General features: G+C 35.4%; 1 protein-coding gene across 1 annotated transcript; it reads left to right on the top strand.

Moving 5' to 3' along the window:
* The first annotated feature begins 1,571 nt into the window (after positions 1 to 1,571).
* Positions 1,572 to 11,229, top strand: LOC110441673 (protein SpAN-like). The gene is made up of 9 exons (XM_021484880.1): positions 1,572 to 1,660; positions 2,306 to 2,755; positions 4,504 to 4,585; positions 6,031 to 6,139; positions 7,198 to 7,301; positions 7,531 to 7,663; positions 8,005 to 8,089; positions 8,923 to 9,132; positions 10,204 to 11,229. The coding sequence occupies exons 1-9, from the start codon at positions 1,658 to 1,660 to the stop codon at positions 10,387 to 10,389; spliced, it is 1,362 nt and encodes a 453-aa protein (XP_021340555.1). The 5' UTR covers positions 1,572 to 1,657; the 3' UTR covers positions 10,390 to 11,229.
* The last annotated feature ends 2,529 nt before the right edge of the window (positions 11,230 to 13,758 follow it).

A 13,758-nucleotide genomic window follows, 5' to 3' on the forward strand; every position in this document is an offset into this window, starting at 1 on the left:
ATACAGGAGTATAAAATCAAGCCGACAAATACAGGAGTATCAAATCAAGCCAACAACAACAGGAGTATCAAATCAAGCCAACAAAAACAGGAGTATCAAATCAAACCGACAAAAACAGGGGTATCAAATCAAGCCGACAAATACAATAGTATCAAATCAATTCGACAAAAAGAGGAGTATCAAATCAAGAAGAGAAAAACAGGAGTATCAAATCAAGCCAACAAAAACAGGAGTATCAAATCAAGCCAACAAAAACAGGAGTATCAAATCAAGTCGACAAAAAGAGGAGTATCAAATCAAGCCAACAAAAAGAGGAGTATCAAATCAAGCCGACAAAATCAGGAGTATCAAATCAAGCCATCAAAAACAGGGGTATCAAATCAAGAAGACAAAAACAAGAGTATCAAATCAAGCCGACAAAATCAGATGATGAATAACCGAAGCGGAACAAAAAGAGAAAACTAAGAACAAAAAAGAAACAGTAACAGCAGTAACGAACCACAGAAGCTAACCACATAGCAGGCAATGTTTACAACAGTAACAAAGGACAAAATAAAAACAAAATGTTGACAATAACAAGTTCGATAGTTAAACGATCAGACTACAATTTTGAAAATGAAACAGGCAAGTACATATTTCAATATGCACAATAAAAAAATAAGCACTCAATATAAACATCAACAATGCAAGATTAGAATAACAAGATATAAAAGAATTGATAAACAAACATAATTGCAGGATTGTTTAAACAAGTACTTATATAGTATATGTTAACACCAGTGAAGTTACTAGAGGCAGATCTAGAGCAAATTAATAAGTACAAATAGCACCGCTACATACTTATGTACTCCACGCTCAAAATCGACACAAAAAGATATCATAAGCACAAAACGAAAAACGCTATAAATCAAAAACAAAAAGAGGAGCATCTTTAATGCCTTAAGAGAGAAAGGAAACGAAGGTTGGTGTAACATAGATGTAAGCGTTTCCTTTATCACCAATATAACCCTTCATAATTGAGGAAATTATTAATTAGCGCCTTTGATTGCTGACGCAACCCTTCAAATAAATACACTTCCTGTAGTTAATAATGGGTTAGAAACTCGAATGAAATAGGAAGGATGAATAAAAAAAATATTCATTGATTATCTACAAGCTTTGATAAAAATCGACACTTCAGTTATGTTTAACCAAACGACTACATCTTTCTTTATTCATTTGATTTAATGTAAAAGCTTTTACCTCTCAGAGATGAGGAGTCGCTTCCTTGTGCCGATATTAAGAATATATGTCACATTCGCATGTAGCATTCAGATCGGTTCTTTCAGAGAACATGATGATAACACATCCTGCTATTTTATAATTACAATTATAGCCGTTGATGCATCACTTGTACAAACTGATTACATTAAAATGTCTTATTGTACTAAATATACCCATATCAGACGTTTTAATCTGTATTTTAATGTTCCCGTGACACTTTGTTAATAATTATTAGAAGCTGTCATCAATTGTTTAATTGTTTTTATACGTTATATGTGTGCTGAGTATATAACAAGGCTAATGGAATGGTTCACACTCGTACATGTAGCCCAGGACGGCGAGCAGTCAACCCTGATCGGTTGAGGCTAGAACGGTCGGCTTTACCAAACACACCATGGTAAGACAACAGAACAACACTAACGTCATATCTGGCGTACTACTACACGGACCAGGGATTATCTCCATTAGAGCTAATTTAAAAAGAAAAACATCGGAATTTTTTAGTATAAAAATATCTTTTGTATGTTGTATTTATGTGTTTTCGTGTATTTAACTCTTTTTATGACGCAATGAAACGCTCTATTGAACAATGACTTGTTGATCATATAAGATACGGGAAGTGGCCCCCTTTAATACCCTTAGTTCTAGACGACACCAGGAGTGTTAGGTTTTACATCACACTACCCGTATGATACATTGTTACAGATATCATCACCTCAAACTTTGTATATATATTCTTGTGAAAAATAATATGATCGATAATTACACAATTATTGTAAATTATCATATTGATTATTTTAATTATCACCAGAAAGTTTAAAACTTCGTAATCATGCTTGTACTGATTAAACGTGTAATAAACAATATGATTATATGTGTAATGCACATTTCGTCATTTAAACATTCTAAACGTCTCAAGAAATTATTTGACTTTCAAACAGAACTTTTTATTTGAATACGAACTAAGGTCTGAACGACGACTTAAGCTTTAATACTAATTAATAGTACACATTGTTAATAAAGTATTTATTACTGTTGACAGCGGAGTCATCTTTGTACCGGACACATGTTGCTGCTTGTGTGCAGCTGTGTATCGGCGACGTTCTACATCCGGGCTCCTGGTCACAAATTCACCGTAGCGACGTCCAGTGATGTCGGACACTCATGGAAGTTAGCAAAGTCTCATGATGGTCAAGCAGCAGCATATCCAACTCAGTCTGCATCAAATTTACGCCCAGCCCAGGCAGCAGTAATAACTGCTGGATCTATCGGGTCGAATAACTTAGGTCAAAGTCTCGGTCAAGGGTCCGTATTAGGCAATAGTTGGGAAACTGTTCGTAGTACAGAAGGGGACCTTATTGCTAGTTTTGGTCAAACGAGCGGCGGTGACGGTACTCTTCTATCACGTGCGCCCGCAGGTCAAGTGACTCACATCGGTGGTACCGGTCCGGTTCAGCAGGAATTCATTAACGTTGGAACAAGAAGAGAAAAGGTAAACACAAATTGGGATGCTTTCATTGTTAGCTTTAACTTTTATTGCAAATTCTGAATTATTTAGTGATGATTATAACAAATATTTGGTGTATTTTGGGTGGTATGATACACATTTATGATATTCAAAGAATGGTCAACAATTCTACAAATGGCATGTTTAGCAAATACACAATGAAACTCATATCAGGAATCACTCTACAAACAAAATCAAAACTATACAAAGGTCAAATTGGTCGGTCAAAAGCAGGCCTATCAAGTAAGTAACTTTAATTTCTTTGTTGATTGCTGCGACGTTGATTTGGTGATATCGATTAGTATAAATGACATATCGATTCCGTGTTAAGCATAGGTATACATGTATTAACATGGTTACCAATATAAATTGATCATAATTAATGACGCTTCACCAATTAATTGTTCATTGTGTTTAAATAGATTTATGACTTATTAATTAAATAATGTCGACATAATGACCACCTATCTTATCTATTATTCAGACGGAAATTGATAAATCAGTGATACACGAAGAAGATAGTTTGAATGATAAGAAACTATACGATATACAAAAAAATTATCTTATCTATTGTATTGTTGAATGATACACAGAATTACAAATTATACCTTTATTTTCTACAGTATCATATGTTATACCTACATGATAAAGATAATTAGGAATCATTTAAAACATATACTGATATTTTGACTAACAGCTATATGTAGGTTGTACGGTAAACGCTTTTCATTCCAGAACTAAATATATATGCCAAAAATTAAATAAATAGAGGATATTTAGCAATGTCTTTAGTAATAAAAAAAAAATAAACAAACAAAATACTGAAGACATTGTTAGATATTCTGTTTTATTACCTTTTTTATGAACAAAAACCACCCGAAAACCAAGCGACGCATCAAGCTAACAATACTTGATCTAGATGGTTTTATCGCTAGCCTGTCTAGACAATCCCACGCGACAAAATGGAGTTATATGTGCTAGAATTTGTAACATAATCCAAAAACGCATCATGAAATTCCTTTTATTACTTATTTTAATTTAGTAGGCCTTGTTCTTAACAAAGTATACCAACTTGCTATCAAATTTAAATCATTTGAAAGAAATCCTGTCATATCAACTATGAGTTTAAGCGTTGTTGATACCTTGAAGCGCTGAATGCAGAACTGTTGTGTCGCCACCTACATGTATATAAGTTATTCTGACTTTTCTACTGTCTGTCTGTCGCCTGACTTAACTTTGGACTGGGTGATTTATTCAAATTCAGAATTTTTAAATAATAGTTGAGTTTCGGCTTCTTGCATACTTATTATGAAGAGTGAGGTTGGACTTTGGGGTCAAACATGTAGACCTGCGTTGGTTTTTATTTCAAGCTGTTTACTTGTGAAAGAGTAAAGAGTGAATGCTGACCTGAAAGGTTTAACCCACTCCGAAAGTGAATTCAATGCAGCATTTGTCGTTTTGCCACGGTTCTAGCTCTAGTCATGGAATTCATTTATTTGTTGATTTTATATTCCACTAGATGGCTGGGGGTCTCTCAGTACGTTTGACTCTCAAAGAAACACTATGGTGAACATGATGATGGATAATCATTTGATGTCTGGCAAAGCATTAAATATTTTTCTCAAATAATCTTTCAGCTATCCCTTCGTTTGTTCAAGTGTATTATTGTACTTATTTAAGACGCATTGATTTTAATAACCTCGATAACTATCTGAATAACTTGTAATACACAGATTGCTCCAGAGCAAGCTCTGAGTGTAAGCCAATATGCAGGAGGAATGAGTACCATAAACGAGGAAATGGAAGCTGCTATTGGTAAGATCCGTATTTTTTCCTATTGGTATTGTAAGTAAGGCTGGCGGTATCTCTGTCACACTTTTATCAGGATTGATCAGACAGACAGAGGACACTGTCTAGTTAAAACAGTGATGTTGTTTATGGGTTGCCTCTTTTGCTGTCGTTTTTACGGGGTTCACTGTTGTCGTATTTCCGTGTCGGTACTTCAAGGTCTTTTGTCCTTTTGTGTTGACGCAGAATCGAGGTATTCTTTTATGTATTCAATTCAATTTATTGGGCACTCAGTAATTATGGGAGGTTCGCTTTAGGTCCTATGTTAAGCTCGTTCTGTAATCAGTGTGACCTAAATAAATGCCATGTAAGCGTGTCCAGATATTTATTTCAGTGATAATTTTAATTCGATGTTCTTAAATACCGCTTTATCACAGCCTAGTTCGTAGAAGATCGTCTCAAAGCGGTTCACAGATTATTATCCGCGGTTCCGGGTTGGTTATATGGCCTTTGCAATCAGCTAATATCTTTCGCAACTCCATGGGGAGCATACAGGCGGTGTTGCCATTTCGGCGATCACAGCTAACATTATACAATTCTAGCAATACCCAACCACGTACTCATTTACAGCTGAGTAGACTGTAACAAGCTGAGTAACAGTGCCGTGCCGTGCCGTGACTCGAACCCGCAACCATTCGGTCACGAACCCGGCGTCCTACCACTAGAACACCGTGTCTCCTAAAGTGATTTGGTAACTTATTATCTCCCGTGAAGTGTCCATCATCTGCAATGGGGAAGGGGCACATTTAGTGCGCGCTAAATAAACAGAATTCCAGCAATTACAATACTGACTAGATTGAATGGCCTGTTAAATACTAACCTACTAAATTCGTTTGAAATGATCAACTTACCAAAAGTTGACATGAAGATAAACACTTTCATGTCTTGAAATAAGTGTATACATTTAACCCGATGGGAGGTAATTTCGTATGTAAGACTACATCTATGTTTAAACAACTTGAACTTTAACACTATCGCATATTGGACTACCTCCATCTATGTTCGTTTTGACATCATGATCATGATTATGATGGGTGCCTCGGCAGCCGTGATTGCTAACGCGCACAGTCATCACTACACTGTGCAATCAAGCGTGAGCTTCAGACCACTCACTTTCCATATAATTTTGGTTCGATCTCCAGCGGTGGCGGAAACAGACAGGGATGTCTGAAAGGGGTAACTGCTATCCCTCCGATGGCAAGGTGGTTTTTCCCCCGTGGGTTTTTCTCCATCATGAAAACAACATTTGTTCCATTAGCGGCGTCGTAATAAAAGCTCTACAGAGCTTATGTTTGTTGTTGACAAGGTTGTCGACGTTAAAGAAAGATTATTCATTTATTTATCATTTTATCATTTATTATTCGTCTATGAGAATTGAATTCGTATTTTAATACCTTGATTTTGTGTTTTAGGTCCACGTATCTTTAGATCGGCCACCATTGCTGCACCAGCCGGTACAGTTATAGCAGAAGGAGACATCATATGGAACATTAAACAATACAATACCATTCAGAAAGAATTGTAAGTTCTACCTTATTCCGTCTTTGCGTATTGCAGATTTATCTTCTCTTGGGAGAAGGGATTGAATGTTCCGTCACTTGTTTGTGAGAGTACCGTCATCAATTTTTGAGAAAACGACGTAATTTTCTCACACAAACCAATGACGTAACAATCAATACCTGCTCCCAAGAGAAGATAACTCTGCAATACGCAAAGACGGAATAACTGCTTACATCATATTTCCAATGTCATCATTTTATGAAGGATTCCTAGAACAGGCGTATAAAGAAACTTTTAAATAAGGGAGCATCAGACATAGTTAAGACCGTACATAAATAAAGGATGCTTAATTTGACCGTGTATAAATAAGGAATGAGTTACCGAGGAATGATTGTTAGAATTTGAATAAATGAGAGTCGTTTTACATTCATATATATGATCGAACTTTGTTTGAGTTTGTTCTATTATTCAATATGCAGTGTCATCTTAATTAAATATCTTTTGAAAGTTTCTATTAAAAAAACTTATGAGATGTATATTCTAATGTATAGAGAATATGACATGGTAAAATCCATATCACATGCCATATCAGCCCGAGGACACAATATCAGACCGAGGGCTTCAACACTTTAAAGACTTATATATTAGATTGGAGTGAATTTTGATTGTTAAAGGAATGCATTAGTGTTGATGCTATTTTTGACACACATTTTTATATCTATATATCCACAATATTGCGTTGCATCGGAAGCTATGAATCAATGCAGTATGTAATAAATGATTTATAATTAGAGTGATACCGTGTACATTCATGGATTGGAATGTTTTCAAATAAAAAGAGGAGTTTTGCAAATCAAATAAGGAATCTGTTCAGTATTAGAAATGGATGATAGCGCCTCGAATCTCATTGTTCTGTTCCGATGTCAGCATCACTATATTTGCGTGATCGTGATATCAGTCGTGTCGTGATGCCACAGTGTGATACCATCATCTTCATCAATATGTCGTCATTGCCACTGACTTTGTAACGTCGTTGTGATATCATTTGTATAGGAATTACACCTATTGATTATTTACAGGAGGACACAGTGGGCCACCAGGAGGAGACCAAGGCCTGACCCACGTCTTGTCTCACTGTGGCCAGGTGGCATCGTACCTATCAGGATATCAAGCGGCGGCTTTAGTAAGCAACATCAATGTCTAAAGACTTCAAGGTGTTGTCTGATAAATTTGTAAATAGCAGGTGCATGAACCAAGTACAGAATTTCTTTATCTTTTTATGAATTTGTTTTCTGCATACAGAGTTTTGCGTTTTAGATTTAGTTGAACTGAAAAAATAGAGTTGTTATATACATGTTTCCTTGACAAATCCTGTAAATAAAGTGCCTGACTTTGTTTTGTGACAATTCTAGCTCGTGGACAAAAGAGACGGATGCAGACTGCCATGAACCGTATCTCCCGTGACACTTGTGTGTGTTTTAGAATTGTCACCAAGACTCAAGCAAGTCTTGGTGCACCACACGTCCGGATCAGAAACAGGAGGAGGTGTGCTTATATTACGCTATATTCTACTCAAATAATCATTCAATAATAAGCCATTTTCGATTTTTTTCTTAAGATGAATTAGTGACTGCTGTGTTTAAACCAAAAGATATATTCATTTTTGTTCGTCGCATTAATCATATTTCGTCTTTTATATCGATCATTAATTAATCTGTATCTGGTTGTTTAATTGTCAGTTCACAAGAGTATGTTGTTAACATATTGCTGATATCCAGATTGTAAGATCGTAAGAAGCATAGATCAAGTGTAAACTATACAGACATTTTGTTTTTAATAAATTCAGTAATATATATCAATAAACAAATGACTGTTGTATGATTTAGATGTGCATCGTTTATTGGGAGAAACATCCGCCGATCTGGACGTCAGCGATACCAGGATCTTTTGATGGCCCCTATGTGTAGAAGTGTAAGTCAATGACAAGGATTTTAAGACTTGTAGAAATTCGATCCCTGATACTAAAGTGAAGTTGTTTACAAACAAAATTTCTTAGTAGGAGAAAATGGAATGTACTCGAGTTGAGAAAGATAGTTTCAGTGCAACAAGTGCAAAGATTTTGTGGTACGTATATGACGCTTTATGTGAGGGTAAAGATAATGCTGGGAAATGCAATTGTATCTTATTCCACACTAATTTGTCAATGAAAGGAAGAGCACGTTCTTCTAATTCCCGGACGATATTTAAGGATTAACTTGAATATAGTTAATCCTTATAACTTAATCTACTAATCACAATCCCTGTGGAAATCCACTTTTATTGATGGACTCTTTTCTCTTAGAAATTATTGCGCTGCAGTATCAGCCAATCAAAAGCGACGTTACAAACGGCGACGTAATTTTTTACGTTATGGGCTGATAACATACATTTTTGAGCCAATGAAAATGCTATTTACAAGCAAGTTTAAATTATTGTATATTATATGTTTATGAGTCTCGGTCGGCATTTAGTACTACCTTTTAATATAACTCTTTACATCACTAGAATGTTTGCATCCATTATAGTATGTAAGCATCTGTATGATCCTGAAGAAATCCTATTAGTAAACATGAACTCTTTGGTTGATATATGTCACAGTTCACTCTTTAGTCCCTTCACTAAGTATCTTTGTCAATCACAGAAACAATAAAAAATCACATAGAACATCAATGCAGAAGATCTTGTACATGAGTAACGTATTGATAAATAAGAAACAAGATTTGTTTTTTAGAATCTGATAACAGAACTATGTTTTAACATTACAGACCAGAGTGTTTACTCACCAGCTCCTACATACTCTTGGTTTATACCACGAACACACCGCACCAGACCGGAACCGGTATGTAAGAATACTGTACCGGAACATTTCCCCAGATCATTGGTTCCACATGAACCGCATACCGTGGGTCCGATATAGTAATATACAAAGGACAACGCCGTATGACTACAAAAGCTTAATGCACTACGGACCATGGGTGAGTTAAATATTCTGTAACACAATATAAAGTTTACGATCCCTGTTCCACGGCAGGCAAAGCATGAGATTTGTTTACTACTATTTTTGCAAATCAGTCATATTCATGTTAAGCGAATACCTTTAGAAACTGGATTGGATGTCATCTTTGTGTTCTCTCGCGTTAATAATAAAGAATTATTTTGCTATATCTTTTGGTAGTATTAAAACATTTTTTTTTCAATTATCATCTCTTCCACGGGGAGCGATTAAACGATAAAAATGGGACAACAAGCTCTGATTTGATTTAATTTATTGCACGAGCTAAAGTGAATTTCCAATAACAACAAATAGAATTGAAAAACTTTGAAATTCTCTTAATATTCTAATATAAAGGCAAACAAAGCGAATCTGACCACTTTATTGTGTCGCCTGCGAAAGGCTGGTGACCCATAGGTATTGCTATGGCGGCGTCCGCACAGAGGTTTTCGTGCGATAACTTGAGTTTCCTTTGGCCGATCAAACTCAAACTTCATGCATTGCTTCCTTACCAAAAGCTGGCTTGGGATTGCTTTTCAGTTCCGAAGGTCAAAGGTCAAGGTCACTGTTACTATAAATAGAAAATATGTTTTCGTGCGATAACTTGAGTTTCCTTGGGCCGATCAAACACAGATTTCATACAGTGCTTCCATACCAAAAGTGCTTGCTTGGGATTGCTATTCAGGTCCGAAGGTCAAAGGTCAAGGTCACTATAAATAGAAAATCTGTTTTCGTGCGATAACTTGAGTTTCCTTGGGCCGATCAAACTCTAACTTAATGCAGTGCTAAGCACAATCTCCCAGCTTCCTGCGCAGGCGACACATCCACTTCCGTGGAATTCTTGTTTTGTAAATTTGTGGACTGGAATATGCAAAGCTAAAACCTGTTTCACTATTTCAGAATTGTTGACGTGGGATTAGAATTTGTAATGATGTGACATTAGTTTATATTACATGTAGACATGTTACATATCGTAACTATATATATTATGTTATGACAGTGTAGGTATAATGTAGTGAATTCATGACGTTACGACATTGACTTTCGTTTTCAGGTATTTACAAACAACAGAAGGATCACCATATATCCTACACGGAACACAGCCAGCAATCTAGCAAGGGTTGGGAGATCTAATCTGATGAGTTCCCTCGACCAGAGGCGTATCCGCCGTATGTACGACTGTCCGCGTGTCCCTCCACCCAGACCGAGCTGTCCTCAATATCCGTACCGCTTTCCATAAACAATGTCATTATCAACAAAATGATTTCAAATGATAAAAAACGTCTTTATTATTTATATAAGTCATTGATCTCAAAATCGATAATATGTTTGATTGTGTTCAATTTAGTGTTCGGAAAAGATATTATATGCATATTGTTTACGCAAAAATATTTATTTTAATGACACCGAAATTGGTCTTGTTGGTGTGCAAATAATTTATTATTATGTCTTTTAAAAAAGTAATCGCAAAACCACCTTTACGTTTTGTAATTTTGTGTCGATTATAAACCACCGATTTGAATCGCATAAATACACGTTATATTTTACTTTGTTTTGGTATTGCGACGCGGTTAAATAAAACATTCATGTTACATAATCTAACGAGCTGTACAGGAAATTATCCTTCCGACAATCATCGAGTTTTAAACGTCTGTCTTACCTCATAGTATATAAACTCGAAACATTGTTACTTCCATCCACGATAAACAGAAAATGTTTTTTTTTTTTTGGTTTGCAATGGTGCAATAGTTTTGTGTCGTAAATGTTTTAAATGTTGTTACATATACAATAAAGCAATTGTTATACAAAACAGATTGACAGTATCCTTTCGTAATTTAAAAACGTTATGCTACTATGCACTTCAACGAGTTTGCAAAAGTATTGTCTCTGAAGAAAAAAATGTTCATGAGTTATATTTCTGAAGTCATTGGTATGACACCACATAAAGACAAGCAGCATACAAACCGTCAAATGTGCAATCGAGGTAACATTTATTAACAAAATACTGATTGGATTTGTACGACCATGTAAATACACTAGCATACAACATCTACATCAGCTGCTTACATCAATATTTACTTACAACATGACAAACAGGGAAGACTCCATTCTAACCTGTATTACAAAATGTATAAGTGTTACATTTTCAACTTTCCCTTTTTACAGTAACATCCCTGCTTTCCCACCTAACGTAGTTGATTCACGGTCGATATTTTACTTTCCTTATAATGTTAGTTCATTGTCACTACCACGGTTCTGACTTGGAGTTTACCTAGAAGGTCGGAAGGCTTGTAAGCTATTCAGTAGCATTCTGTATCATTAAATATGTCCGCTTTGTCCACTGCTCTACCAGTATGTTAAAATTAAGACTCCTTCTTCATTATGAAATCTTGAAAAATCAATCATATCGATTCGCTTCACGTTTCAGAAATTTCGGATATCCATTCCCCCTCATTCTGGAACAAAAACAGTAAGCCTTGTTGTACACTTATTCCCGACAAGAGCAATAGTTGATCGCGAACTATAAAACCTCCCGTTTTTCTGTAGTTATTATAGTGCTCTTTTTAGTTAAACAGCTGTTGTTGAAATAAAAGGACATACCACAATGTGTGAATGGTCATCGTTCATCGTTTTAAGATTCTATGTATATGTTACCAGTTTACCTCCCTGGTCATCCACTATTCTGTCTATGACTGTCCGTGTTCTGGAGAAAATGTATCACCCTTAAATAACCCTACTCTCAGTAACCGTAACGTAGGGAACGAGAGGAACCCTACACATCATATTATATTGTACCTTTTAAAGTATTGCAGCCCATATTTAATGGCTGTTTGTAATCTGTAGGTAACTTGTCAAGGTTCAGGATACGCTAATACAAATGAACTGGGTAAAGAAGGAGATGTGAAAGCTGGCTTACTCATCGACGTTACAACTGTCACACCGGATATAATGATACGTTTTGAGGAAACTAAAAACAATCATCATGTTAAAATTGTTTGCTTCCTTCTCACTGTTTCCAGACTTTTCAACTACAGCCGTTGGTATTTGGTGACCTTTGAGTAAGTTCTCCTTTATTATGTACTTGCTCTACATCCCCATGTAGACCAGGTACATGGCTATAGAATTAATAGAAATCCTACCAGTTTTTGATTTTTTTGCATTTTTGTTTTGAGGTCCTGTTCTGTAGAACCACGCCCCAAAAAATCGCTGCCAATATTTTCAAGGTAAGGCTTCTAGAATATATGAAACCTCAGACTAAATGGCATTAAACCGAGGCAAATACAGGTATGTCTGATATGTCTTTACATAAGCAGATTCCTCCGTTCAAACTAGTAATGTATTGATTCTAAAAGAATCGTTATTACACATTGGACATAATTATGTCACTAACATTTTACTTATATGCAATTAATGTAGATGTCTATTTAAATAACTATAGTTTGTGTAGATTTACTGGACAACGATGAAAATTGTAATTGATTAAATATCCAAGGTTAAAACAATGTACTCAAATCTTTTTATGATTTTTTTAGATATTTATTATTTGCACATTGTAAATAACTCAATGAATAATGAATTAAATCTTACGCAAAACAAGAGCTATGCTAGTAAATATTAAAATAAGGTGATGCCAAAACAGCCGTGCTCTACACCGTGACGTCAGACGAAGCTGGATTTACTTCAAAATTCATTAATAGTGTTAAGATAAACTTATATGTGTTTGAATATATGTAATCGTCGTTTGAACGCTAACAACATTTTATTTCTCTCCCTGCTAGTGTTATAAAAAGGTACATATAAGTCAATGTCTAAGCCATATATTTACGATACAATTGTCAATGTACTTGCCGAATTAAGTAATGTACAGAGCATACAAATGTCAATATAACAACAACGGAACACCATGCTGTCACTAACAATGAAAGCCAAGTACAAGTCAATGTCCAAGCCATATATCTACGATAACTATGTCTATGGTTGACAGGTGACCCGTGGTAGACCAGAGTAGCAGGTGAGACAAGGTCGGCCATATCAGCTGTAGTCTGGTGATGAAAGTATGATTAGCTTTACATTGTGGTTATTATACCTTCAATATACAATAGTGTTGTGTTATACAAGCTATAAAAAACCAAGTTAGATAACTGTCAATGATTTTGCCAATCGTTTTTGTAATAAGGCAGACAAGGCTGTGAGCCTTTTCAACATATTCTAGATTAGTGATAGTTCTGGTGCTAATAACAATACAATACATAGTAGACGATTGTTCATGGTACTATGTAATACATGCATTATTTTCATGCTCTTAATCTATCAAGTGTATGATGGTCAACAAGTAATTCTTCCGAAAAAAAGTAGATGACAAGTGTTTTTTGTTTTTCTCTAGATTTTCAAAGACTGTTGAATGGAGATAAATGTTACTAAATGCTTTAGTTCTATCTTGTCTCGTTGTACATGTACCTCAATTTTTTTATATACCACATACACCTTGGCTTCATGTCAATTACTTTATTTATTCTGGAGCGGTTTACGTAAAATACTAGTTTAAGCAACAGTGGTCTAGCGTAGCCTAAATATGTAAGTTTGTAAAGCTATCTAAAGATGTAGTGCG

This window comes from Mizuhopecten yessoensis, unplaced genomic scaffold (assembly GCF_002113885.1).
Source record: "Mizuhopecten yessoensis strain PY_sf001 unplaced genomic scaffold, ASM211388v2 scaffold716093, whole genome shotgun sequence".
NCBI classification, from domain to species: Eukaryota; Metazoa; Mollusca; class Bivalvia; order Pectinida; family Pectinidae; genus Mizuhopecten; species Mizuhopecten yessoensis.